Genomic DNA, 26,265 nt, shown 5'->3' on the forward strand with positions numbered 1-26,265 from the left:
GTGTAGAGTGAATATGGTGGGAAAAACGAGGATACTTGGGCATCTCAAGTGAATGGGTTATTGGTTACCCAAAAGTTATAAGGAAGAGCTGCCAATAAATCTTGCTGACATTTTCCTAGGTTTTGAAATTAAAAAAGAAATAACTTTGATAATTTTTTTCACATCCAAGAAATAATGTTTGAGGCACTGTACAGACATTAAGTCTTACTCTTGGATACCATATTTGAAACTGCAGTTTAATAACACTTACATATTCAGAGTGAAGCTTAAGAATTGTACAGACAAGTACCCAATGTATCTTTCTTTCAACACACCGGCCATATCCCACTGAGGCGGGGTGGCCCAAAATGAAAAACGAATGTTTCTCCTTTTACATTTAGTAATATATACAGGAGATGGGGTTACTAGCCCCTTGCTCCCGACATTTCAGTCGCCTCTTACAACACGCATGGCTTACGGAGAAAGAATTCTGTTCACTTCCCCATGGAGATAAGAGGAAATCAACAGGAGCAAGAACTAGAAAGAAAATATAAGAAAACCCAGAGGGGTGTGTGCATATATGCTTGTACATGTATGTGTAGTGTGACCTAAGTGTAAGTAGTAGTAGCAAGAAGTACCTGAAATCTTGCATGTTTATGAGACAGAAAAAAGACACCAGCAATCCTACCATGTAAAACAATTACAGGCTTTCATTTCACACTCACTTGGCAGGACAGTAGTACCCCCCCTGGGTGGTTGCTGTCTGCCAACCTAATACATATTACCCAAAGTGTATCTGGCTGTATATGTCTATTAGTAACCAGGAAAAAATCTTTATAAATGCTCTTGTTTTCCAAATACATACAGTACTATGTTACAGGATGTGTGATTTCAAAAATAAAAGAAAAGCATAAAAAAATTCTAAATATAATGATATAATGCTCTGAGACAATTATTTTTTTAATATTTCCACAGAAAAGACAAAATTGAAGGCCTTCAAGATGATGCAGTATCAGGACGAGAAGCAAAAAGACCAGCCAAAATTATGCCTCTTTCTGAATCAGAGCCTGTGCTAGCCTATGAAAATGCTCACCTAAAAGACAGAAAGCAAGAAGAAAATGTAGAAAAAGCATCTCAGTCAAAGACTATGCTTTTCCCAAGTGGACAATCTGTATCTGTAAGTGCCTCTGCAACAGTACCACAGACAAAGAGTCATGTAATTATGTCAGGTGTTAGCACTTCTTCAGCCTCAAGTACTTATGGAGTATCTACTCTAAGCACACCTTTGACCCAGTCGGCTGATCATATAAGAGAGTATACAAAGACTAAATCATCATTTTCCTCTCCTGAAGGAAGTAGAGGAGCAGGGGGGTCAGGAGGAGGAGGAAGACCCTCTCAAAAAGCAATGGTTGAACATAAAGTTAAAAAGTCATCAGAAAGTCCAAAAAGATCCAAACATAAAAGACACAAAGAAAGGAAGAACAAACGTAAGAGAAACTCTTCAGAATCTGAATCTCGGTCAGATATGAGTGATCACGACAAAAGGAAGGCTGAAAAAAAATCACCAGAAATTATAAAAGAAAAGAATGATGTAGAGATGCTCCTTTCAAAGAGAGAATCTCTCATCAAAAGAGTGAAAATGCTGTTGGAACAAAAGGATATGATGAGTGAGCAACGTGATGACATCATTAAAAATCATAAAGGAAGCCGAGAAAGTCTTTCAAATCTTTTGGAAGAGAACTCCTTTCTTATGACTGAAATTGGAAAGCAGATTTATAAAATAAAAGATATGGTTCATAAAGTCAACCAAGAAATTGAAGCTGAACGAGTAGATATTAAGCAGAAGCATAATTCAGTATCAAGAGAGAGATCTGAAAGTCCTTATCATTCAAGGGAAAGAAAAAGGAAGCTAGGGCATTCACCAGAAAGAGAAAAGCATAGTATAACATATTCTCCAGAGAGGTCAATAGAACATAGTCGCAAATATTCAAGGTCACCTGCTCCAAAATTACCTAAACAAAATAAATCAAAATCACCAATTCCAAGTTTATCAAGGGAAAGCAAAAGACACTTGTCAACTCCAGAAGCTGAGAGAAGTCAGACTATTGTGAAAAAACACCAAGCAAATATTGAGACAGATAAAAAACAGGCAAGTCTTCAAGGAAAAGGCAGACAAGATTCTGTTAAAGAAGAGATGGATGAAGCATTGCAGTATGCCCCACTTGCCACGCAAAGGACTTATCTTCGGTACATGGACCAAGGCATGCACTGGTGTAAACTGTGCAGCATATTTTGTGAAACTGTTCCAGAATATGTTAGCCATTTAATGGCACCAACTCACTTGGCAAGAGTTAAGGTCAGTAATTCATATATGCACTTGTTATTTAATTTTCTGCCAGAATCTCACCTGATTGTTCTTGGTCTTTGAGCTTTCATATATGTAACTTGCCAACTTGTTAAAAAAAAAAAATTAATGTTTAATCAATATGGGTATACCATGTCAGGGTGAGTGAAAAGTTTTATTACATAAAGCACAGACTGACATTTTGGTCCTGGCACTGTAAATTTATAAACTTCTTTTAGGGATTACTTATTTTTACTATAGAAAAATGACCCCTAGTTATTTAGTATAGGTCATTTTAAAACTAATACATATTCATTTATAGTGCATAGCAGGTATTCCTGACCATTTGCTGATTTATTTATTTATTTTTTATTATCACACTGGCTGATTCCCACCAAGGCAGGGTGGCCCGAAAAAGAAAAACTTTCACCATCATTCACTCCATCACTGTCTTGCCAGAAGGGTGCTTTACACTACAGTTTTTAAACTGCAACATTTACACCCCTCCTTCAGAGTTAAGTTTTTAGGTTGCTTTACTATAACTAAATATACTTTTTTTTTTTTTCCAGAATGACCGCAAGTCATGGTTGGCCAAAGCTCCCAAAGAAGAAAAAGAACCTAAACCTCCCAATGCCCAAGTTCTGACTGTACCTTTGCAGGGTAAGTGTACCTGGTGTGTTCCTTCATCCTAGTCCAGTTTCTGATTTTTATTTCTTGACACATATTTAAATTAAAGTATTTTATTACTTGATTTATCATGCTATATTTCAGGCATGGAGTTTCTTCATTCGTTACCAGCATACTATTGCTCCTTGTGTGACATTTTTATGAGAAACAAAGGTGAAGCAGTGAGACACCCTGAGTGCAAGATCCATGTTTCCAACTACAAAGTAAGTTTTTTTGAAAGTTTCAATTTTTATTGTTGCTTGCATGCCCTAATTTCTGGCATAGCTGTCTAGAACACGTAAAAATACTATATGACCAATTGAATATTTCTTTTTGATTTGCCAGGCATATATTTTTAAGGTCTTAACAATTCTTTGGTAAATTTCCAGGTATTCTGTACAAATTGAACAAAGTTCTACAGTACAGTATTAAGTTATATAAATATGACTGGAATGTCTGTGAATTGAATTCTGAGGTGCTTAATTTTCATGGCAAATGAAAATGGATTATAAACAGCTAAATCTTCATTTCTTCAAGAAGCCACCACAGAGAGAAAACAAAATGCAGTACAGAAGATAACAAGTGAAAATGTAAAACTCATGAACTCATGAACATAGTAATAGTTTGAGAATAGTGCCCTAGTCTACAAAATAATTGATTGCATAGTCAGTTTTTTTCTAAAAGTTTCAACACATTTAGGTTTTACTTTTTTACCAATTAAATATTGTATGTTTATTCTTCATTTAGACATGATAATTATCATCATCATATATCTAATATGATAACCAAGTCTAAATATTAGTGTCAAGTTCTCTGACAACTGTGAAAGCCCTGACAAATCCTTGCAACTCTTCAAAGAATCATTGTTAAAAAATGTATTTTCGTTTATTATTGGTCTGCGAGATATTTGTCACAGTGGCTGTCTTAAATATGAGAAACATTATTTTATAGTGTATTAAATTGTTTTAGAATCTTTGATTTCCTAAGAGACAGGTTGTGGAACTTAGTTTGTCACTTGATGCAGAAACAAACAAACAAACAAAAAAAAAAAAAAAAGTTGGAGTATAGGGGGTGATAATTGCAACAGGGAGGGAGGTGGACAACTGTTGAAATGGATCATCTGATATTATTTTTGTGAGGATTATACAGACAAAAAGGAATTGAAGAAATTCAGAGATGTGAGGATGTGCGAAAGATATAATTCAAAGAGTAGAGGAAGGGTTGTTGAGGTAGTTTGGTCACAGAAAAAGTCGGGGCAAAATAGAGTTATGTGCATAAGCCCGAAAAGAGTGAAAGTGAGTAGCCTGAGATGGAGTGCAAGTCAAATAATACTGACACGGAAGCTCTGGAAAGCCAGCTAGTAAGGCTAGATTTTTGGAAAGCTGAAAATAATGCCTTGCTGGGGAACAAAATTTGCAGTTTAGTTGATTAATGCTGACACTCAAGACTTTTCAAAAAGAAAAATGAATTTTTTCTTCTGAAATGGAGAATCTATTTCTGAAGGTAATGACAGTAAAAAATGCAAAATTTGATGGAAAAGCTTATGAAAACACACAGATGCAAAGTTGGTGATCCGGGAGCAATTTATGCAGTGCTGATTTTTTCCCACTTTTAAGTCTTATTTCAAGCAAATTTTGTTTGCTTAGTTCAACCAAGTCATTAGTTATTTAGCTGGTATACCTTCCATTATCCATGCGTGTCGTAAGAGGCGACTAAAATGCCAGGAGGAAGGGGCTAGTAACCCCTTCTCCTGTATATGTATATACTAAATTTCGTTTTTCATTTTGGGCCACCCCACCTCAGTGGGATACGGCTGGTACGTTGAAAGAAAGAGAAAGACCTTCCATTATATCACTTGAGCCAAGAAAACCCCCATTCTACTATCAGAACTATCCTATAAAGTGCAATGAAGTAAGTAATTTGGCCAATTTTACACAATTCAACAAATTCCAATTTAGAATCAGAATTCAAAATAAACACTGTTTGCATTCCAATAACTAAAGCAACCTGCCCTTTTTTCATTAACCCATTTACTCTCCATGCTATAGTTCTATGGGTTTGCAGTTTCTGTCTGTGCTGTAGTATTATGCCATAAGCTCAGCTCACTCAGATATGCAGTGAGTGGTAAATTTGGGCCTAGATATGAGAAAATGGGTCACTGCGGTAAATTTATTTATTTATTTATTTATGTATTTATTTATTTTGTCTTTGCAAACAGTACATTGAGATTTTGTATTTACAATAATGGGTTGCACTGCAAAGAGAGCCTCTATTATGCCTAGGCATTATGGGCCAACTTAACATTATTGGCTTACAGACTACTTAACACTAAGGAGTATATCATAGTTGTACAGTAGGATAGTAATTATTTCATAGTTGCATGGGGAAAAAACTGCAACCATGTTTTTGTTTAAAATTTCAACTTTGCGGTGTATTTTTGGATGATTTTTATGGTTTTATTATCTCTTTCTTTGCATCATTTGATAGAATGAAAGATATATTACAGAAATAGATATGATTTTGATTATAATAATACAGTGGACCCCCGCATAACGATTACCTCCGAATGCAACCAATTATGTAAGTGCGTTTGTACGTGTATGTTTGGGGGTCTGAAATGGACTAATCTACTTCACAATATTCCTTATGGGAACAAATTCGGTCAGTACTGGCACCTGAACATACTTCTGGAGTGAAAAAATATCGTTAACTGGGGGTCCACTGTAATTCAGGATTGAAAGTAGCTTGAAATTGAACTCAAAGTAGCGGAAATACTTCATTTTTGCCAATATTCCAGAGTAAACAAATCACGTCATTCGTCTAACATGCTTCCAACTGGTCAGTCAAATGTGCTTCATGATTGCACTGATGTTCATATTAGTATTACAATAATGCATAACAGTAAATCTTCTGTTTTTTGTGAGAATAAAAATTCTTTTGTGTAAATAAATATTCAAAATGGAATTCATGTGTAAAGCCTGGGATCATAGCTGATGAACAGAGGAAATGTTATTTTAGTGCTAGGAATGCCTGCATTGTTTATTCTGGACCCTACTTTGAAATTTGTGAAATTGGTCAAATTACCATTTTCTGATCATGTTATTGGGCAGTTGAAATAGTTGTGTTCAGTCGGTAAAATGAAAGACATGTTAATAAAATACCTACAAATTTGGTAAGTGGAACAGTGTAATGGGCCTAAAATCAGACTCAAATTGGGCAAAATTGCCGATGCATAAATATCGCTGACACAGCAAAATTTTCAAAAGCCAAATTTCATACTTTTTTTTTATTTTTTCAGAAAAATATTCTCTACCATATCATGAGAAAAAATAACAAAAAAAATTGGACAATTCTTGGACACTGTGAATAATTTTTAGATCAGGGATCTGGACACTGAAAGTGATAATCGTGTCCCCAGGCCTTTCTTTTATTACACTTGCCCTCTGTTTTAACTCCATCACCACAAAATATATAAGTTTTTACTCTATTAGATTAATAAAATATAGCCAGTAGTAGTAGGTTGGTAGACAGCAACCACACAAGGAGGTACTACCGTCCTGCTAAATGAGTGTAAAACGAAAGCCTGTAATTGTTTTACATGATGGTAGGATTGCTTGTGTCTTTTTTCTGTCTCATAAACATGCAAGATTTCAGGTATGTCTTGCTACTTCTACTTACACTTAGGTTACACTAAACATACATGTACACGTTTATGTATACACACTCATCCGAGTTTTCTTTGATTTTATCTTAATAGTTTTTGTTTTTATTGCTTTCCCTTTTATATCCATGGGGAAGTGGAATAAGAATCTTTCCTCCATAAGCCATGCATGTCATAAAAGTCAACTGAAATTCCAGGAACAATGGGCTAGTAACCCCTTTTCCTGTATAGCCTACTAAAAAGAAAAAGGAAGAAAACCATCAAAGTTGAGTGGTGCATTGAAGTGTATGTGGAGACAAAAAACGTTATCTATAGAAGCAAAGAAGGGAATGTATGAAAGTACAGTGGACCCTCGGTTTTTGTATTTAATCCGTTCCAGAGCCATCAGCCAAAACTGAATTCGGCGAAAACTGAAACCATTTTCCCCATAAGAAATAGTGTAAGTGTAATTAATCCGTTCCAGACACCCAGAAGTATCAAACAAAATTTTTTTTACCCCTTTCAGGGTCCAGAGGCCAAATTTCAGTGTGCACCAGGGTTCAAGAATTTTCAAAAAATAATTTTGTCATTTTTCATATCAAATGGTAGAGAATCTTTTTCTGAAAATAATAAAGCAAATACGAAATTTGATGGAAAATAGATGAAATTATGCTCTCGTGAATTTTGATGTCAGTGATATTTACGCATTGGCAATTTTTTCTTTGACTTCCATTTTAGGGCAATTACATTATTCCAGTCGACCAAACTTTTAGCTATTTCACTAGTATTACTTCTATTCTATCGATTGAGCACAAGAAATCGCCAAGTCAACTGTTTCAACTACAAAATAAAGTGATCAGAAATTGGTAATTTGGCCAATTTAACGTAAAGTTCAAAATATTCCAATTTCAAAATAGGGTCCAGAATAAACAATGCAGGCATTCCTGGCACTAAACTAACATTTCCTCTGTTCATTAGTTACATTTTCAGGCTTTAGAAATGAATTCCATTTTTATTTTTTATTCACATAATGAATTTTTATTCAAACCAAAAAAATAGAAGATTTATTGTTATGCAGCATTGTAATAATTGTATAAATAATATCATCACATTTGTGAATGTATATTAGACCCACCAGCTGGTGTGTATTAGATGTGTGAGGCCATTTGTTTACTCTTGAACATCGGCAAAAATTTAACATTTCCACTAATTTGAGCTCAGTTTTAAGCCATTTCCAGTACTAAAAACCAATCAAAATCATCTATTTCTATAATATATCTTCCATTCTATCAAATGAGACCAAGAAATTGCAAATACAACTATAAAAAACATATGAAAAAGCACTGCAAAGTCGCTGTTTTAATCGAAAATTATGGTCTTAGTTTTTTTTCCTCTCATTATGCACTGTGTGCTGCAGGATTTGTTTTATGTGGTGCACACATACCACATAGATATATTCTCTCATATCTAGGCCCAAATTCACCGCTCACAGCTTATCAGAGTGAGTTGAGCTCATGGCGTAGTGTTTAATAGGTTTATTGGTGATGCTGCAAGCGAGTGGGTGGTTAATGATAGACATCTTCTTCGGAGGCTTCTTACTTTATTGTTAAGTCGTGGTCGGTACACAGGCTTGTGTGTTTGTGTCCATGGCCCGGGCAGGGCCATCCCACGAGAGAGAGCTGGGAGGCCTTGTGTCTTGCTGCTAGGCCTCTGTGTGAGTGAGCGAGGCAAGGGCAGACAGGCTGGCGTGCCTACTGAGAGGCCTGTCTACAGAGGGCAGCATCTGAGTGGCGCGAAATATGAACTAAGCTGGCAGACAGCATGGGCTGTCTGTGCAGACAGTACAGGCTGTCTGTGCAGACAGTACAGGCTGTCTACATACGCTTGGCCACCTACCGCACGTCGTCCCGACGCGACAATACTGGTGGTAAAAGGAACTCGGTCTCTCTCTCGTAGGAACAGGGCACAGAACACAAAATAAAAACATATATATACATATGAACATGGAAAAAAAAACTTCATACAGGGAGGGAAGAAAAAAACATGTGGGGTGTGCTAAACATCGTGGTCAAAGGCAGTGAGCATCGAAGTGCATCACTGCACGCCTTCCTGCGTCTGGACAGATACTGCAACACAGGAGACATCGCTGCGGCTGAGCTGTGACGTAACAGGGTACGGTGTCCTCTGGAGCGGTGAAGCAGTCATCGTAGGAGTCGCTGCAGGTTTTCACTCAACCTGGGGCACGACATGCTGGTTCCCTCGAGTGAGGCGTCGACAAAACTCGACAACTGGGCAGGACTTCTGGCAAGCGACTCAGGAGGACACTTCTTGACTGGTACTGTCGCTGGGCTGTCACTGCCGGCGAGCGTGGAGCGAGTCGTGGCAGAGACGACTGGGCGAAACGTCTGGGAGTCATAACATCATACACCAGACTGCAGTGAGAGAGCTAGCAGTCAAAGTGACATCTTTGTGCAGGCTGCTCACTGAAGCTTGTGACACGAGGCTGACACAGCGCCTGCCGACAGTGGCTAACTGCGGCTTGGCGAGTATCATTCTCTCAGCAGTTGGAGTTATAGCAGAGGTTAGTCTAAGCGTCCCCAGACTTGTTTCTCTACATATAACTGCACTCTGACGGTCTGGAGGTGAAGTGAAACAAATCTTGATGGGAATCGTAGCAGGTACGATTCTGCAGAACATCACGAGCGACGAGCATAAAAGCTTTCTGTACAAGGGGGCTCGGGCTCAGGGCTGTCTGATAGCTGTCAAACACACTGGTCACACTGGTGACTTAACACAGTGGTGCTACTCAGGTCTGGCTCAGACCTCACTGGACACACGGAAACTTTAAACACACCCGCTGTACATGTGGTACAACATGGCTTAAACTAGCAAATGATGCTTTTCTGTGCACAAAACTGACACTAAGACGTATACTAAAATGTGAGAACACTGACTGAGAAGAATTAACACACGACATATATCTTCTCTTAGTCTTCTCGACAATATTTTAATAATTACTGAACACTCGATGGTGACATCATGTGATGTCAGGCGTGATGACGCGAAGTGACGTCAGCAGCACTATGATGTCAGCAGACATCTCGAGGTGACATCAGGCAGACATCGTGAGGTGACGTCAGCAGACATCGTGACGTCATGAAGTCGGGCAGCATCGTCGGTGACGTCAATGTGATGCGGGCAGCAGACCACAGCATGAGGCCTGAGACATCTGGCTCGGTAACTCATGTGGTTGGTAGATCCATGTGACATCGCCCACACCCAACGTGGCATCGGGATCCACGTGGCGTCATGATCTACGTGGCATGCTGATCCACGTAGCTTCGAGTGGCCTCGGGCACTCGGATACACAGTTCTGGCAATGAATTCACACGGAAAACAGCAGAAAATACAGCAGAGGGAGTGGGCAGTGGTGAGTGTATGGTAGACGGGTGAGCGTGAGTAGGGCGAGCATGGGCAAGGTGAGGAACAGCCACTTCCTCTTCTCCTCCCCCACCCACAAACACGTGGAGAAGCTCACACTGGACGCAGAAATCACCACAAAACTCACCTCTGTCTTGCTGAAACAGCTGTGCTGAGCTGAACAACAACAGCAGCAACATACAAGTGACGCTGAACACGTGACTTGAGAAACAGCGTGGGACACTGTAGCGTGGGACGCTGTAGCGTGGGGTCACTTCCAATTCTCGGAGAATTTCGGTAAATTTTGGCTGGATCCTGCTTGTACCTATGTCTGGATGCTCAAACATGCAGACACGACATCAGGATAACTTGTTTAGAGACGGATGCTTCTTGTGTAGGGTGATGAAGTGAAGATGACTTCATACCTCTCCTTCCTCTCTCCGGGCAAACAACTGCTGTGACCACCGTTGCTACCAATGTTTAATAGGTTTATTGGTGATGCTGCAAGCAAGCGGGTGGTTAATGATAGACGTCTTCTTCGGAGGCTTCTTACTTTATTGTTAAGTCGTGGTGGGTACACAGGCTTGTGTGTTTGTGCCCATGGCCCGGGCAGGGCCATCCCACGAGAGAGAGCTGGGAGGCCTTGTGTCTTGCTGCTAGGCCGCTGTGTGAGTGAGCGAGGCAAGGGCAGACAGGCTGGCGTGCCTACTGAGAGGCCTGTCTACAGAGGGCAGCATCTGAGTGGCGCAAAATATGAACTAAGCTGGCAGACAGCATGGGCTGTCTGTGCAGACAGTACAGGCTGTCTACAGTAGATCTACGGCTTGGATCCTCAACTCAAAGCCGTAGAAATATGGCACGGACCCTGAAAGGGTTAGAGATAGTTACATGCATAAAAGAATGAACATTAAACATGACACCTTTATTGAAGGCTGTAGTTGCTGGAAGGACGGCAGGGAGGAGGGGAGAAGGAAGATAGGTTATTGTTAGGAAGGGGAATCCCCCTTTATAAGGACTCTAGGTACCAAGTCCTTATCTGGGGGTCACTTCCCTCCTTTGTTTTCTACTGTCACTAGTACCAGATTGAGTCACTGGACCCCTCTCACACAAAATATCTATCCAGATAGGTCTGTTTCTGGCATCTCTAAGATTTGCCTAGAATGGGACATGGCATTGTCATTGTAAAAGTCACCAGCACGGATTGCAACAGTTTTCTCAGGGTGATGTTCCTCCACAAATGAATGCACTTTAGTCCACATTGCACAAATCTCCTTAATCTTTGAAGAAGGTACCGTACTTCTTCCATCTCTCTCCCTCCTCCTCTGAAGCAGTTTCTTCAGCTGTGGTCTGTTGCTGTTGCAGATGAAGCTCTTGCAGCTCATCAGTGGTTAGCTCTTCATTGTGGTCCTCCACCAACTCTTCCACATCCTCCAAACTCACATCCAACCCCATGGAATTTCCCAATGCCACAGTTAATTGCACAACAGGTATAGGGTCGACAGGGTCAGCCTCAAACCCTTCAAAATCCTTACTTTGGACACAATCTGGCCACAGTTTTCTCAAAGCAGAGTTCATCGTCCTGGAGGTCACTCCCTGCCACTCCCTGCCAAGCCTTATCTATAAGGTCTATGCAGTGGAAGATGTTGAAGTGATTCAGAACTCTCTTAGGGTCAACTCAGAGTCTGAGGTTATGTCAAAGCACTTTTGAAACATTGCTTTGGTGTACAGTTTTTTGAAGTTTGCAATGATCTGCTGGTCCATGGGCTGGAAGAAAGGAGTAGTGTTAGGAGGCAAGAATTTCACTGTTACAAAACTGAATTCCTTAGACAATTGGTCTTCCAAGTCTGGAGGATGAGCAGGAGCATTGTCCATTAACAGGAGGCACTGGAGCGGCAATTTATTATCCAGGAGGTATTTTTTCACACTGGGGCCAAACACTTCATTAAACCATTCCAGGAAAATTTCCCTTGTGACCCATGCCCTACTGTTTGGCTTCCACATCACACACAATTTACTCTTGAGAACACTGTTTTTCTTGAACACTCTGGGATTGTCAGAGTGATACACCAGTAAAGGCTTCACTTTGAAATCCCCACTAGCATTACCACACAACAAGGCTTGTGTCCTGGGAGTGCCTTTTCCTCCTGCGTAATGTAGGTCCTCTTTGGCATTTTCTTCCAAAACAGGCCTGTTTCATCACAATTGAACACTTGTTGGGGTTGGAATCTTTCAGCCTCTACATAACATTTGAATCCCCACAAAAATTTTTCAGCCGCTTGTTTGTCTGAACTGGCACCCTTGCCGTGCCTTACAGCACTGTGTATGCCACTTCGCTTCTTAAATTTTTCAAACCAGCCTTTGCTGGCCTTAAATTCACCTACATCAGCACTTGTTTCTGGCAGTTTCTTTAAGAGGTCGTCATGTAACTGTCTTGCCTTTTCACAAATAACTGACTGCACAACACTATCTCCTGCTAACTCTTTCTCTCTGATCCACACCAACAACACTTTCTCCATTTCTTCACTTGTTTGGGATCTCTGTTTGGTTATTGCATTCACCCCTTTTGCAACATCAGCTTCCATGATTTCTTTTTGCCACAGTGGAGCTGATTGTTGATGGCTACTTCCCGTACATTCTGCCGAGTTCAGCAATGCGTATGCCATTATCATATTTTTCAATGTGTGGTGTAAATATTATGCAGAAACTTCGGAGTGTGGAAATTAGAAGGTGTGGAGTTAATAAAAGTATTAGTCAGAAGGTTGAAGAGAGGTTGTTGAGGTGGTTTGGTCATTTAGAGAGAATGGATCAAAGTAGAATGACATGGAGAGTACATGTATATAAATCTGTAGGGGAAGGAAGGCAGGGTAGGGTTCGTCCTTGAATAGGTTGGAGGGAGGGGGTAAGGGAGGTTTTGTGGGCGAGGGGGCTTGGACTTCCAGCAAGTGTGCATGAGCGTGTTAGATACGAGTGAATGGAGATGAATGGTTTTTGGGATCTGACGAGCTGTTGGAGTGTGAGCAGGGTAATATTTAGTGAAGGAATTCAGGGAAACTGGTTATTTTTATATAGCCAGACTTGAGTACTGGAAATGGGAAGTATAATGCCTGCACTTTAAAGGAGGGGTTTGGGATATTGGCAGTTTGGAGGGATATGTTATATATACAGTGGTGCCCCGGTTTACGATCAGCTCCCAATGCGACCAATTATGTAAGTGTCTTTATGTAAGTGCGTTTGTATGTGTATGTTTGGGGGTCTGAAATGGACTAATCTAATTCACAATATTCCTTATGGGAACAAATTCGGTCAGTACTGGCACCTGAACATACTTCTGGAATGAAATAATATCGTAAACCGGGGGTCCACTGTATGTTGTATCTGGGTGCCTCTGCAAAAACATTGATTATGTGTGAGTGAGGTGAAAGTGTTGAATGATAATGAAAGTACAGTTGTACCTCGGGATACGAACTTATTTCGTTCCAGAAGGCTGCTTGAGTGCCAATACCAAACGAATTTGTTCCAATAAGGAATAATGTAAAGTAGATTAATCCATTTCAGACCCCCAAAAATACACTTACAAAAGCAATTACAATTAAGAGCAATGTGTGGTGTAAATATTATGCAGAAAATTCGGAGTGTGGAAATTAGGAAAAGGTGTGGAGTTAATAAAAGTATTAGTCAGAGGGAAGAAGAGGGGTTGTTGAGGTGGTTTGGTCATTTAGAGAGAATGGATCAAAGTAGAATGACATGGAAAGCATATAAATCTATAGGGGAAGGAAGGCGGGGTAGGGGTCGTCCTCGAAAGGGTTGGAGAGAGGGGGTAAAGGAGGCTTTGTGGGCAAGGGGCTTGGACTTCCAGCAAGCGTGCGTGAGCGTGTTAGATAGGAGTGAATGGAGACGAATGGTACTTGGGACCTGACGATCTGTTGGAGTGTGAGCAGGGTAATATTTAGTAAAGGGATTCAGGGAAACCGGTTATTTTCATATAGTCGGACTTGAGTCCTGGAAATGGGAAGTACAATGCCTGCACTTTAAAGGAGGGGTTTGGGATATTGGCAGTTTGGAGGTATATGTTGTGTATCTTTATATGTGTATGCTTCTAAACTGTTGTATTCTGAGCACCTCTGCAAAAACAGTGATAATGTGCGAGTGTGGTGAAAGTGTTGAATGATGATGAAAGTATTTTCTTTTTGGGGATTTTCTTTCTTTTTTGGGTCACCCTGCCTCGGTGGGAGACGGCCGACTTGTTGAAAAAAAAAAAATTACATAATTGTTCGAGCTTTGAGTTGTTCGTATCCCAAGGTAACATTGTATTGTCTTTTTGGGGATTTTCTTTCTTTTTGGGTCACCCTGCCTCGGTGGGAGACGGCCGACTTGTTAAAAAAAAAAAAAAAAAAAAAGGAATAATTGGTAATGGTTTAGGGTGTCTCAATAATAGTAACAGACCTAGTAAAACCCCATAAAAATAGCCCCGGGGAAGGGACTGTTTTATGGTAAGGCCACACCAACCCTCTCCAAATATGGCAGGACCTACAAGCAACCAACCATAATTTAATATGAAGAGATACGGATAATTTTTTTTTTTTTTTTTTAGGTCTCGGGAATCGAACACCATTTTTTATGCCAGTTTTTCACTGCAAATAACTCATATGACACATGAAAGTATTTTTCAGGAACTTAACAACTTGACTGGCTGTGCCGTAGTACTATGGTTTTGTGGTCACTGGCCATGCCATAGTACTACAGCATGAGCTCAATTCACTCATAAACTGTAAATAGTAAATTTGGGACTAGATATGAGAGAATGGGTCAATATGGTAAGTGTACATCATATAAAAAAAAATGCTGCAGCACACAGTGCATAATGAGAAAAAACTGCGACTGTGTTTTTAGTTTAAAATGGCAACTTTGCAGTATATTTTTGTATGGTTTTTATGGTAACATTCTCAGTTTCTTGGTCTCTCTTAATAGAATGGAAGATATATTGCAGAAATAAAATGATTTTGATTGATTTCAGGACAGGAATTGGATTGAAATTGAGCTCAAAGTAACAAATGTTCAATTTTTGCTGATACTCGAGAGTAAACAAATCACGTCATTCATCCAATACGTGGCCAACTGGTGGGTCTAATATGCATTCGTGAATGTGCTGAATAAAAAATCAAGATGGAATTCATGTGTAAAGCCTGGGAACATAACTAATGAATAGAGGAAATGTTATTTTAGTGCCAGGAATGCCTGCATTGTTTATTCTAGACCTTATTTTGAAACTGGAATATTTTGAAATTTGTGTGAAATTGGCCAAATTACCAATTTCTGATAACTTTATTGCGTAGTTGAAATAGTTCATTGGGCGATTTCTTGTGCCCAGTTGATAAAATGGAAAACATGCTAGCAAAATAGCGAAGAATTTGGTCAACTGAAACAGTGTAGTTTGCCTAAAATAGGGCTCAAAGTAGGCAAAATCACTGATATGGAAATATCGCCGACACAAAATTTGCAAAAGCGTAATTTCATCAATTTTACTTCAAATTTTGTACTTTTTGTTTTATTACCTTCAGAAAAAGATTCTCTACCATTTCCTAAGAAAACTCTTGGACAGTGTGGACAAGTTTCAGTTTGGGGGTCTGGACAGTGAAAGGGTTAACCACCTTGTTATATGGAAGCCTACTGTGTATTCATAGATCAGTAGAATTTGTGGATATAGTCTAAAGTACTATATAAATTGTGGTATATAGAAAGTGGTTTTCCAGTCTCTTGCCCCCAGTTTTTCAAGTTAACATTCCTAAACCAAAAGTGACAAATCCCAGCTTAAAAAGAATTTATTGATGGACTCGTTATATGCTAACTCCCATTAATTAATGATTTTTTTTTATAAATTATTAAGGTAATAACTAGGTCAGTCTGAGTGCTTACAGTTTGGTAGACGGTGTTATTAGATACAGTAGACCCTTGAATAATATGGTAGTTATATTCCTGAAAATGGCATGTTGCATAAAGATCATGGTAAGCAAATTTAAGAACATGTAGGACCAATAGGGTTATGTGCCTATAACCTCCAAATAACTTAAATCATTTATTTTAATTTCTTATTTAGGCCAAAATAATGATCTAGAAGTATATTATGTACCCAAATCCCAAACAAAAATAGTTACTAAATAAATATACTAAAAAATAGCTACTGAATAAATCTGGTGTTTAGATGCTGGTGTTTGATACAGTATACCTGTCTGTCTCTTCCAGAAAAAATGGGCATGGCCTTCTGTCCAGAGAAGGCTAATACACCACAAGTGACTACTGTAAATTTATTGGACAATCTAATGAATATAAATTATGCAAAACAGTAACAAAGAATTTTACCATATCTTAAATTCTTTTTTTTCCTCTCTTGCTTGTAGATGTAGAAGTGTTTGGAGGAATGATAGATCATTTGAGTAGACAGTCATGAGTTGTATTTTATTAGCTGATTCTACTCATATTCAGGTCTCCTTCAATATTCGCGAGGATTAGGGGATCAAGAGCCTCGCGAATGTTGAAAAATCACAAAAGTTGAGTGTCCCAATATGTTGTAGGAAAATATAATACAATACTGCTTCCTTAACCTATTGAACCATGAACAATCATAAAACGTATGAAAACATCATAAAATATTGTAGTACCAGCCCATTGGTAAAGAAGGTGAAAAAGACTAGAATTCAAGAAAGAACTCATAGCAGAGTACCAATGTGGAGGAGGAAGAGAGTGGGGAGAATGTGCCTTCAGTGATTCTACAATATGTATGATACTATAGCAGCACAAATTGATGAAGGCTATAGCGCCAGCTAGCGATAAAGTGTAGCATTAACAGTGTAGCAAGTAAGTTAAACAATTAATCGATAGAAAAAGGACAGCACGAACCTAACTCCTTCAATGTTGTTGGAATTATATAGGGTGACTGACAACACCGCCATCTCTAGTCTCTACCACCTCTGCTGCCGCCTCAACCACCACTATGTACGGCTTATGTCTCAGTGGCCCTTATACACCCAACAACAACACAACATTTGTGACATACTTAATGACATATTTTATTCATTCTAGAACATAAGTCTTGTTTCTGTGTTATTAATATTGTTTGTCATATTTGATGAATTGTGATAGATAAATAAGCCGTAGAGTTGATATTAGTGTCATATTAAAGGACTATCTTGTCCTATCTCCAAACAAACTCTACCACCGCCACAATTCTTAACATGTAATGACATATTTTAAATATGATTGGGCAGCTGGGAATTCACGAATGTTCGAAGCCCGCGAAAGTGGAAAACTCAAATGTTGAGGGAGACCTGTACAGTGGACCCCCGCCTTACAATATTAATCCATTCCTGAGAGCTCATCGTAAGCCGAAGTTATTGTAAGGCGAATTAATTTTCCCCATGAGAAATAATGGAAATCAAATTAATCCGTGCAAGACACCCCAAAGTATGAAAAAAAATTTTTTTTTACCACATAAAATATTAATTTTAATACACACAAACTGAAGAAGACATGCACAATTACTACTCTACTAATAATAGAATACATGACACTTACCTTTATTGAAGATCTGGTGATGATTGATGGGATGGGAGGAGGGGAGAGTGTGGAAGTTATTGTTTAGAAGGGGAATCCCCTTCCATTAGGACTTGAGGTAGCAAGTCCTTTTCCGGGGTTACTTCCCTTCTTCTTTTAATGCCACTAGGACCAGCTTGAGAGTCACTGAACCTCTGTCGCACAACAAATCTGTCCATAGAGGTCTGTACCTCCCGTTCCTTTAAGATTTGCCTAAAATGGGCCACAACATTGTCATTGTAATAGTCACCAGCATGGCTTGCAATAGCTGTGTTAGGGTGATTTTCATCCATAAAGGTTTGCACTTCAACCCACTTTGCACACATTTCCTTAATTGTTGAAGTAGGCACAATGGATTCCACAACTGGCATAGGCTTCTCAGGGTTAGCCCCAAACCCTTCAAAATCTTTCTTAATTTCCATACTAATTCTCACCCTTTTTACCACAGGGTTGGCACTAGAAGCTTTCTTGGGGCCCATGGTGACTTATTTTGCAGTTACAACCACAAAAATCACTGGGATAAGGTGAAATGTACCGAATGTATGTGTGGATGCGACCGCACTGGCTGGCGTGTGAAAACTGGCTGAGGCCACACGTGGGACGTGTCCCGGACGAATCACGTAAGGCGAGTTATTTATCATGAGGCGAGGCAAAATTTTTGTGTTCAAATGCTTCATGTGGCGGATTTAACGTAACGCGATGCGTTCATAAGGCGGGGGTCCACTGTATTTCATTATTCAATTTTCTTGTTTATAATTGTAACAAAGAAGAATTTTATCCTACCTTAAATACCTTCTTTTCTTGCTTGTTGGTAGACTTTTTTGGAGATGGTTGTGATTACTGAGTGGTAGACAGCTGTGAGTTGTCTATCAACTGACAGCTATGGGTTTATTGTCCATTGAGGTTCAGAAGCCCAATATACCATATTGAGCCAGAGTCAGCAGCTGGCTTTCTCAAAGCCATATAAATCTCTAAATAGAAAATTTTTAAAAGTTTTACGGAGTGCTTTTCAAGGTTTTCGACATGCCATGCTTTATTTTCTCAGCTTTGTTGTCAAAAACGTGTTGTTTAAATTTATTTTATTCCAGGGTCTGCTGTGCATACAGATTAGTTTATAAGATTAAGGTTATTCAAATACATTATACGGTACAGTAAAAGTCTGATAAAATGGACAAATTGGGGAGGCTGTGTCCAATTTACCAAAAATTCTGTTAAATTGAACACTTCACTACAATTTCAGAAGATTTTTGTTTTTTAAGTTGCAACACAGAAAGGAAATTTAATTTCAGGGCCTTAGATGGTTTAAGGTTTAATAATAGACATTCAGAGATTCAGGGAACTAGTTAGCTAGACTAAGAGTTATGGAGGTGGAATGTACAATGCCTGCACCTTCAAGAGGAGGGTGGGGATGTTGTAGTTTGGTGGGTTGTCATTAGATGGTGATGTCTTGCACAAATGATGGATGTGCTTTCTACTTTGGGTCTCCCTGCCTTAGTGGGAAATCTTTTATTAAAAATTATTTGCAAGATTTATCAAAATCGGTTGATTACCTTTTATGATAGTCTGCCATTAATTGCTATGTTAGTTGTCATCTTACTATCATATACAAATGGAGTTCAAAAAATTGCATGTGAAAGTGCTCTATTTACTCTAAAGAAGCATTACTTCAATCATTAATCATTGTGTCTTTTTGCACAGGTACATAGAGCAAAGAATCCTATGTATGAATCAACTTTCTTAAAGGCAAAAACTGCAGCATATGCAAAATACAGCATAGAAGAGGAACGGAAGCTTCTTGAGGGGCAGCTGAATTTAAAAGAGAAGCATGCTTCTCTGGTATTAGAAGAAAAATTAATGAAGCAGATAAAAGAAAAGAGAGAGAAAGACAAGTCTGGTAAGGAAAGTAGAGAAGAGAAAACGGTGACAGACGCTAATGATGATAAGAACGACTGTGGCAGCATCAGAGTTGCCTCACGAGGACCAGGACGTCCAATTGACACAAAATTTGATCATCACAAGCATAGTGACAATTTGAAAAAACACAAGGATGATCATTGGCCTCCTTTGCCAGATGATTTTACCCCAAAAAGTAAATTGAAGGATGACATACCAAGGAGAGGAGAGTCACAGAAAAATGAAAGTACTCATTCTCATCGTGAAAAGGAGAAAAGAGATAATGCTGAACACGAATTACTTACAAATTCAGGAGACACTTCTAGAGATAAAGAGGATGAAAAGAAGTCTGTAGCTCCAAAACTCCCTCTGATTGGAAAAATGCCATTTCTGAAGAAAAGGCCATTATCAAAGAGCAAAGAGCAACAGAAGGCAACATGTGTTAAGCAAGAAATGTCTGTACATGATTTGTTGGCAGAAGAGGCTAAAACTATAACAAACTTAAAAAGGCATTTGTATAATTTGGAAACTAAAGCTGAAACTAAGGTAGAGAAAATGGGAGAAACAAATTCTATATTGGGTTGTCAGAAAAAAGAAATTAAGATACAAGAAACACAAGAAAAATTACCTGTGGCTCCAGACAATGAAGACTTAACAGCAGAAGTTAGTATGTCAGTGCCGCATGATATCAAGGATATCTCAACTGAACCGGAGAGCTCTCCTAAGGAGCAGATCACTGAATTCTATAATGTCGACGATGAGGATAGTAGTGACTCTGATGATTTCAAAATGTATGGTTCTCTGGAGACAGGAAATGAGGAATATTCTGAATGTGCTGCTGCTGCTACACTCCATGCTTTAGATCTTTTAAGCATCCCATTACCAGGCTTAAAACCAGTTGTTGACACTGTCCCACCATCCGATATTCTCTTACCACCTGGAACAGAACATGAGCCTCAAAGTCAAGAAAGTTTCAGCTTGTCTTTGCCACATGCAGCAGATGATGATCCTTCTGAAAGCAAATCATTTATTTCAGTGGCAGAAAAATCCCAGTCTATAATAACAACCTCTAAACAAGGTGTACTAGATCATAATTCAGGAGCTTGGACCACTGTTAGCAGTAGTAAAGAAAGTCAACAAAATTCAGCCTCTGGAAATGTAGAAAAATTAGAGATACTGTTTCCATCTGGAGTTGAAAATTTAACACACATTCAAGCAAGTGGGGACATTCCCCCTCCACCAGGAACAGAAAATGTTGGCCCAGATTACCTCTTAGGGTGTGAAAATGATGCAGTTGTTCCCCCAACCATGATGATACCAATCTTTGAACCAGGGTTTCAAGAACTTAGCTCAGGGGCATGCAGTGTTGGTAGCAACAGTCAAGAAGATTTTGGGATGTCATTTCCTATTAGGAGGGACCCAACTCCTGAAATTCCTCTTCCACCTGGAACAGAAGATGAACATTGCATTCAAGATATATCTTGCCTTCCTCCACCATCAGGAGTAGCAGAAAATATTTCACTGCAAAGTGATTTGGATAACCAAGGAGTTATTTCACAACCTTTTATTCAGAAACACAGTTCAGGAACATGTAGTTCCAATAGTAATAGTCTAGATGAGTTCCCTATTTCACTTTCAAATCCAGATATGACTAGTGCAACATTACCATTAAGTATGGGTCATCCACAGTGGCCAACATTACAGCCACCCATACCCACAGCAGTTACAGTTGCTACTGATTTTACACACTGGAGCTCATTGCATCTTGCAGAGAGAGAGAAAACTCCTCCTCCTCCTGGTACAGAAAATATGATTATAAACGAATTAGATGATGTACCTGCTGAACTTGGTGAAGCCAGTATGGAATTAAGTGAAGACAGTGAGAGTGATGGTCAGCCTGAAGAGAGAGAAATAACACCACCACCACCTGGAACAGAGTCAGGTTCTGAATCTGCAGGTATAAACAGCACTCTTTGCAAAAACGTGACTAATTCCAAACATGGTCCATTAATTTCAGAACTAGAGAGTAAAGCAAAAACAAATGACCAAGATTCTTCAAAAGATATTAGAAAGGCTTCTCCTCTGTTTGATAATAGCAAAGAAAACCCTTTTCTTGAAAAAGGAGAAAAATTTCTAGAACTCCCGTCTCAATTAAAACTGGAAAAAGAAAAGTTTGTGCTCCCTGAAGAGATTGCTTCTAAAGTGATGTGCAGCAATTCATCCACTTCTCTAGATACTGTTTCCAATTTTCCTGCCAGAGAGCATTCTTTGTTACTCTCTGAAACAAACAAGGGACCTGATTCAAAAGTGCAAATATCTTCTAATGTTAAAATATCACTGTATGATTCTGATTCAAATATCTACCCAGTAAATGATGACACTGTAAGCTCAGATGGACAGTGTAAAAACCTGAACTATGTACCAAAAGGTAGTGATAAGGCCAAAAGTTTAGAAATACCTGAATTTTCTCCAGGAAAGTTATCTTCAATTTGTGCAAGTAATGAATTTGCTGAGTTGGAGCCTAATGACAGTTTAGAAGTGGGAATGAACTTTGAGACAAAGGATGACACAAATGAATCTATACATTCAAGGGGAAAAATTCATACTCAGAAAACAGATATTAAAAGCCTAGTACAAACAAAGCCTTCTAAAATCAGTGATGAAAATACCAGACTACATACTACCGATATCTTGTCACAAAATATAATTAAAAAGACTGAAGGATATTCAGTTGATGACAGATTAGACTCGTATAATGAATTAGAATATGAAAAATATTTGCAAGCTGTATTTCCTGACGCACAGTGTATGGAAGAAAGCTGTAATTCGAAGGTTAAGCAAAAAAAAATTATTGAAGGAAGTCCTCCTCAATTAGACATACTAGTGAATAAGTCGCCAATTGAAATAGCAGAAACTGACCATTCAGTACCCTGTGAAAGTCAAATAGAAATTGCTAAAGCTGAATCTAAAAACAAATCAAAAAGTTTGAAAAGTGAAAAATTGGAAGTTTGTGGAAAGGAGGAAGTCATGCACAATCAGCTCCTTCAAGGTTTTGCTACAAAACTTGAAGTATCTACAGTAGGTGATCTAGAAGAATCTCGTGTAGATGAACACGAAATGCATGAGGATGCATCCAGTGACACCAAACCGGACAAACAAATTGGACAGCAGTCAGTTACAGATGAAGCTGCTACTGCAGAAAAAGTGGAATACAGAAAAGAATTTCCTTCTCCCTTAATATTTGAAATTCCTGCTTCAGAGGAAAACTCAGAACTAAAGCAATCAGAAATAATTGAAATAAATACTATAGGTGATGATTCTGATAAAGAAATAGTTATTGAAGAACAAAGAGTGAAATTTTCTGAAACTGGAAAAATCTCAAGAATGAAGAAAACTACAGATGAGCACCCATTCATTGTGAAAAAGCCTACTTCAAGAAGAGCACGTAAAGGTACAGAGAGAGCAGTGATTCAAGAGGAGGAATGCAATGTAGAAAAAGTGAGTTTACACAGATCAGCTAGAGCTACCAAATCTACTGTACTTAAAGAGAAGGACGAATGCTGCAGTGAAATAACCCCAGAATATGAAATGTTGGTATGTGAAGAAAATGTGAAAAGCAAGGAATGTTTTACTGCATCTAGCAGTAAGGAGGTAACTGAACCATCAAAAACTAGAGAATTGGCGGATAAAGAAGAAAGGCACTCTATCTCAAGAAAGACAACTCGTTCTAAGAAAGAAAAATGTAATAAGAAAAGGGAGGAAAACATATGTAAAGAAAAAATAATGACTGTTAAAAAAATTAAACCAACATCTGGCAAGAATCGTGCTTCTTGCAAAGAAATGAAAGTAAATAGTCCTTCCCGGTCTACCCGCAGTAGTAAAAAGGCGGCAGCGGCAGCTGCAGCTGCTGCTGCTGCTGCTGCTGCTGCCATGTTAGCACAAGCACAGGTATCTCCTGTCTCCTTGCCTTCAGAAGAGACATCTGGGGATGAGCCAGAGTGAATTTTAAATTATGACACTATAAAAATTTCAAGAGCATTGAGAAAATAGTCATAAATTTACAAGGTGAATTTCCAGGCATTCTAAATATAAGTTAAAAATTTTGTCTTTAATATTCTTTTAATGTTTCCCTCCAACATATTGTTCCCTTTGTTAAATTAGTACTGCATATTAGTTAATTATATTTGATGATTTTTTTATTTAATTTGCAAATAACCATATTATTTTGGTTATAGAAAAGTTAATTTGTACTTTGTCTCCCAAATTTTGTACGTGCAGTCTAAAAGGAAATGTTGTATATATTAAAATCGTGTTTAATGTAAAATGTGTATTATTTGTTTTTCATTATGTTAAACTAAAGAAAAGTCAAGTATGTGATACATCAGTATGTATTCATACAAGCACGCACTCATTTGATTTAACAAAAGGAGCTTTCATAAATGACTGCACTGAGAATTTGTTGCAGATATTAAGAAAATCACAGCAGTAAATGGTAATGGATGAGATAATGAACCTGAAAGAAAACTGATGAAGAGGAAGATCAAAATAGAGTAAAAAGATTAAAACCAGTTGTAAATGTAGGAAATTGAAGATACAAAGAAAGTAATATGTAAAACAAAGAAATATTGCACTTAGATTCAAGAACGTTTAAGTTGTGTGTGACAGTAATAATAATAATACGAGTACACATACAAGGTATACAGGCCTAGCTGACATCAATGACATACTTCTATATAGAGGGTCCCTTGTTATGCAGAGCATTTCGGGCAAATTAGGTCAGTTTTGTCCCTTGATGTGATCCACAACAGTTAACTAACACCCAGGTACCTGTTTTACTGATAGGTGAACATGGATGGCAGGTATCTTAACCCTTTCAGGGTTGGTGCCGTACTAGTACGCATAAATTCTAGCACCTTCAAATCTAGCGAGAGAAATCTGGTAGGCCTACATATGAAAGAATTGGTCTATGTGGTCAGTGTGCACGGTATAAAAAAATCCTGCAGCACACAGTGCATAATGAGAAAAAAAGAACTCCAACTGTGTTTTTGGTTTAAAACAGCGACTTTGCAGTGTATTTTCATATGCTATTTATGGTTGTATTCTAGTTTTCCTGGTCTCATTTTATAGAATGGAAGACATATTATGGAAATTGAGATGATTTTGATTGGTTTCACAATGAATTGTACCTTGAAATTGAGCTCAAAGTAGCAGAAATGTTCAATTTTTCCCAAGTTCAAAGGTAAACAAATCATACAACGTGTCCAATACACGTCAGCTGGTGAGTGTAATATTCTTTCACAAGTGCCCTGATATTATTTATACCACTTCTACGCCATTTCTACATGAATGCCTCTTCAAGGGGGGCTCCTTGGCGTGGTGAAGAGGCTCTTGGTCTGAGGAATTAGACCTGTTGGTCTCCTTCCTCAGACCAAACCTAATTACCCCCCAATCACCCCTTCCCTATCCCATCTTCCCCATGCTCCCTTTTTCCTTTCCTCCTCCTCCTCCCCCTTGTCCCCCCTTATTCCCTTCCTCTTTTTTGGCCTTTGGGACTCTTCCCAAAGGCCTACTGGTTCCTAGGTAGGGGGAAGGGTGCCAGGGTCAGTCCCATTCCATTGAGGTTCTTGGCGGTGGTGTAGTTTGCCATGGAATCTGGATCGCCTGGGGATATCCTGTTCCCTCTCCGGTCCTCCAGGGGGTGGCTTTGGGTGTCTTTCGGGTGACGGGTGTATCTCTGGAGGGCGCCTTTCGGATTCTGGGGGTGGTGGCCAAAGGAGGTATGCTTTGTGGCGGATATCCAGCCGCCCTCTCTTTTTGTCCAATGAGGAAGCTAGGCAGATGTGAGGTTGCTATCCCGGATTGCTGGTTTACTAGCATGAAGGGTAGGGTATGGCACGGGTTCCATGCCGCATCTGCACTACTTGCGGTGTTGAGGTCCTCTTGGGCGCAGAGGGTGATTTCCGGCCCTTTCATTCCTCCTAGGAACTATTCCTCCCCATTCCCTCCTTTTTTTTTCTTTTTTTTTTTTTCTTTTTGTTTTTAACCCTTTGACTGTTTCAGGCCCCTCTCTGAAACTGTCATTCTATGTCGCTCAATTTTTGAAAAAAAAAAAAAATATTTTATGAAATGATAGAGAATCTTTTCCCGATGGTAATGACACCAAAAGTTCGAAATTTGGTCGAAAACTCGTGGAATTATGCTCCCGCAAAGTTAGCGGTCTCGGCGACATATGCGTATCGGCGATTTCGCCGAATTTGAGCCCTATTTTCAGCCAATTCCATTGTTCCAGTTGACCAAACTCATAGCTATTTCTTTAGAACTCCATTTTATCTATCAGCTGAGTACAATAAACCTCCCATTTACTAATTTGGACTACCCAATATGGTGGTCAGAAATTGGCAATTTGGCCAATTTCACGCAAAATAAAAAAGATGCCAATTTCAAAATAGGGTCCAGAATAAACAAGGTAGACATTCGTGGCACTAAAATAACATATGCTCTGTTCATTAGTCACATCTCTAGGCCCCTCTTATATTATTATTGCTTTCTATTTTGATTTTTTATTCATACAAAAAAATACAAAATTTACTGTTATGCAGACGACTGCATTATTGTAAAAATGATATAAATAATATCAGTGCACTAGTGAAAGAATATTAGATTCCCCAGTTGACGTGTATTGGACGTGTGGTGTGATTTATTTACTCTTGAACATTGGTAAAAATCGAACATTTCC

At 38.8% G+C, this 26,265-nt stretch overlaps 1 protein-coding gene across 6 annotated transcripts in view; it reads left to right on the top strand.

The window, feature by feature from the left end:
• LOC128689228 (uncharacterized) overlaps positions 1-23,853 on the top strand; it is a 101,726-nt gene extending 77,873 nt beyond the window's left edge. For all 6 annotated transcript variants that reach the window (XM_070086324.1, XM_070086328.1, XM_070086323.1 and 3 more), the window contains 4 exons: positions 955-2,335; positions 2,893-2,983; positions 3,095-3,213; positions 19,335-23,853. In XM_070086324.1, coding sequence (XP_069942425.1) covers positions 955-2,335; positions 2,893-2,983; positions 3,095-3,213; positions 19,335-23,531 — 5,788 coding nt within the window. In that variant the 3' untranslated portion in view covers positions 23,532-23,853. The remainder of the gene's footprint in view (positions 1-954; positions 2,336-2,892; positions 2,984-3,094; positions 3,214-19,334) is intronic.
• The last annotated feature ends 2,412 nt before the right edge of the window (positions 23,854-26,265 follow it).

Source organism: Cherax quadricarinatus, chromosome 18 (genome assembly GCF_038502225.1).
Source record: "Cherax quadricarinatus isolate ZL_2023a chromosome 18, ASM3850222v1, whole genome shotgun sequence".
NCBI lineage: Eukaryota > Metazoa > Arthropoda > Malacostraca > Decapoda > Parastacidae > Cherax > Cherax quadricarinatus.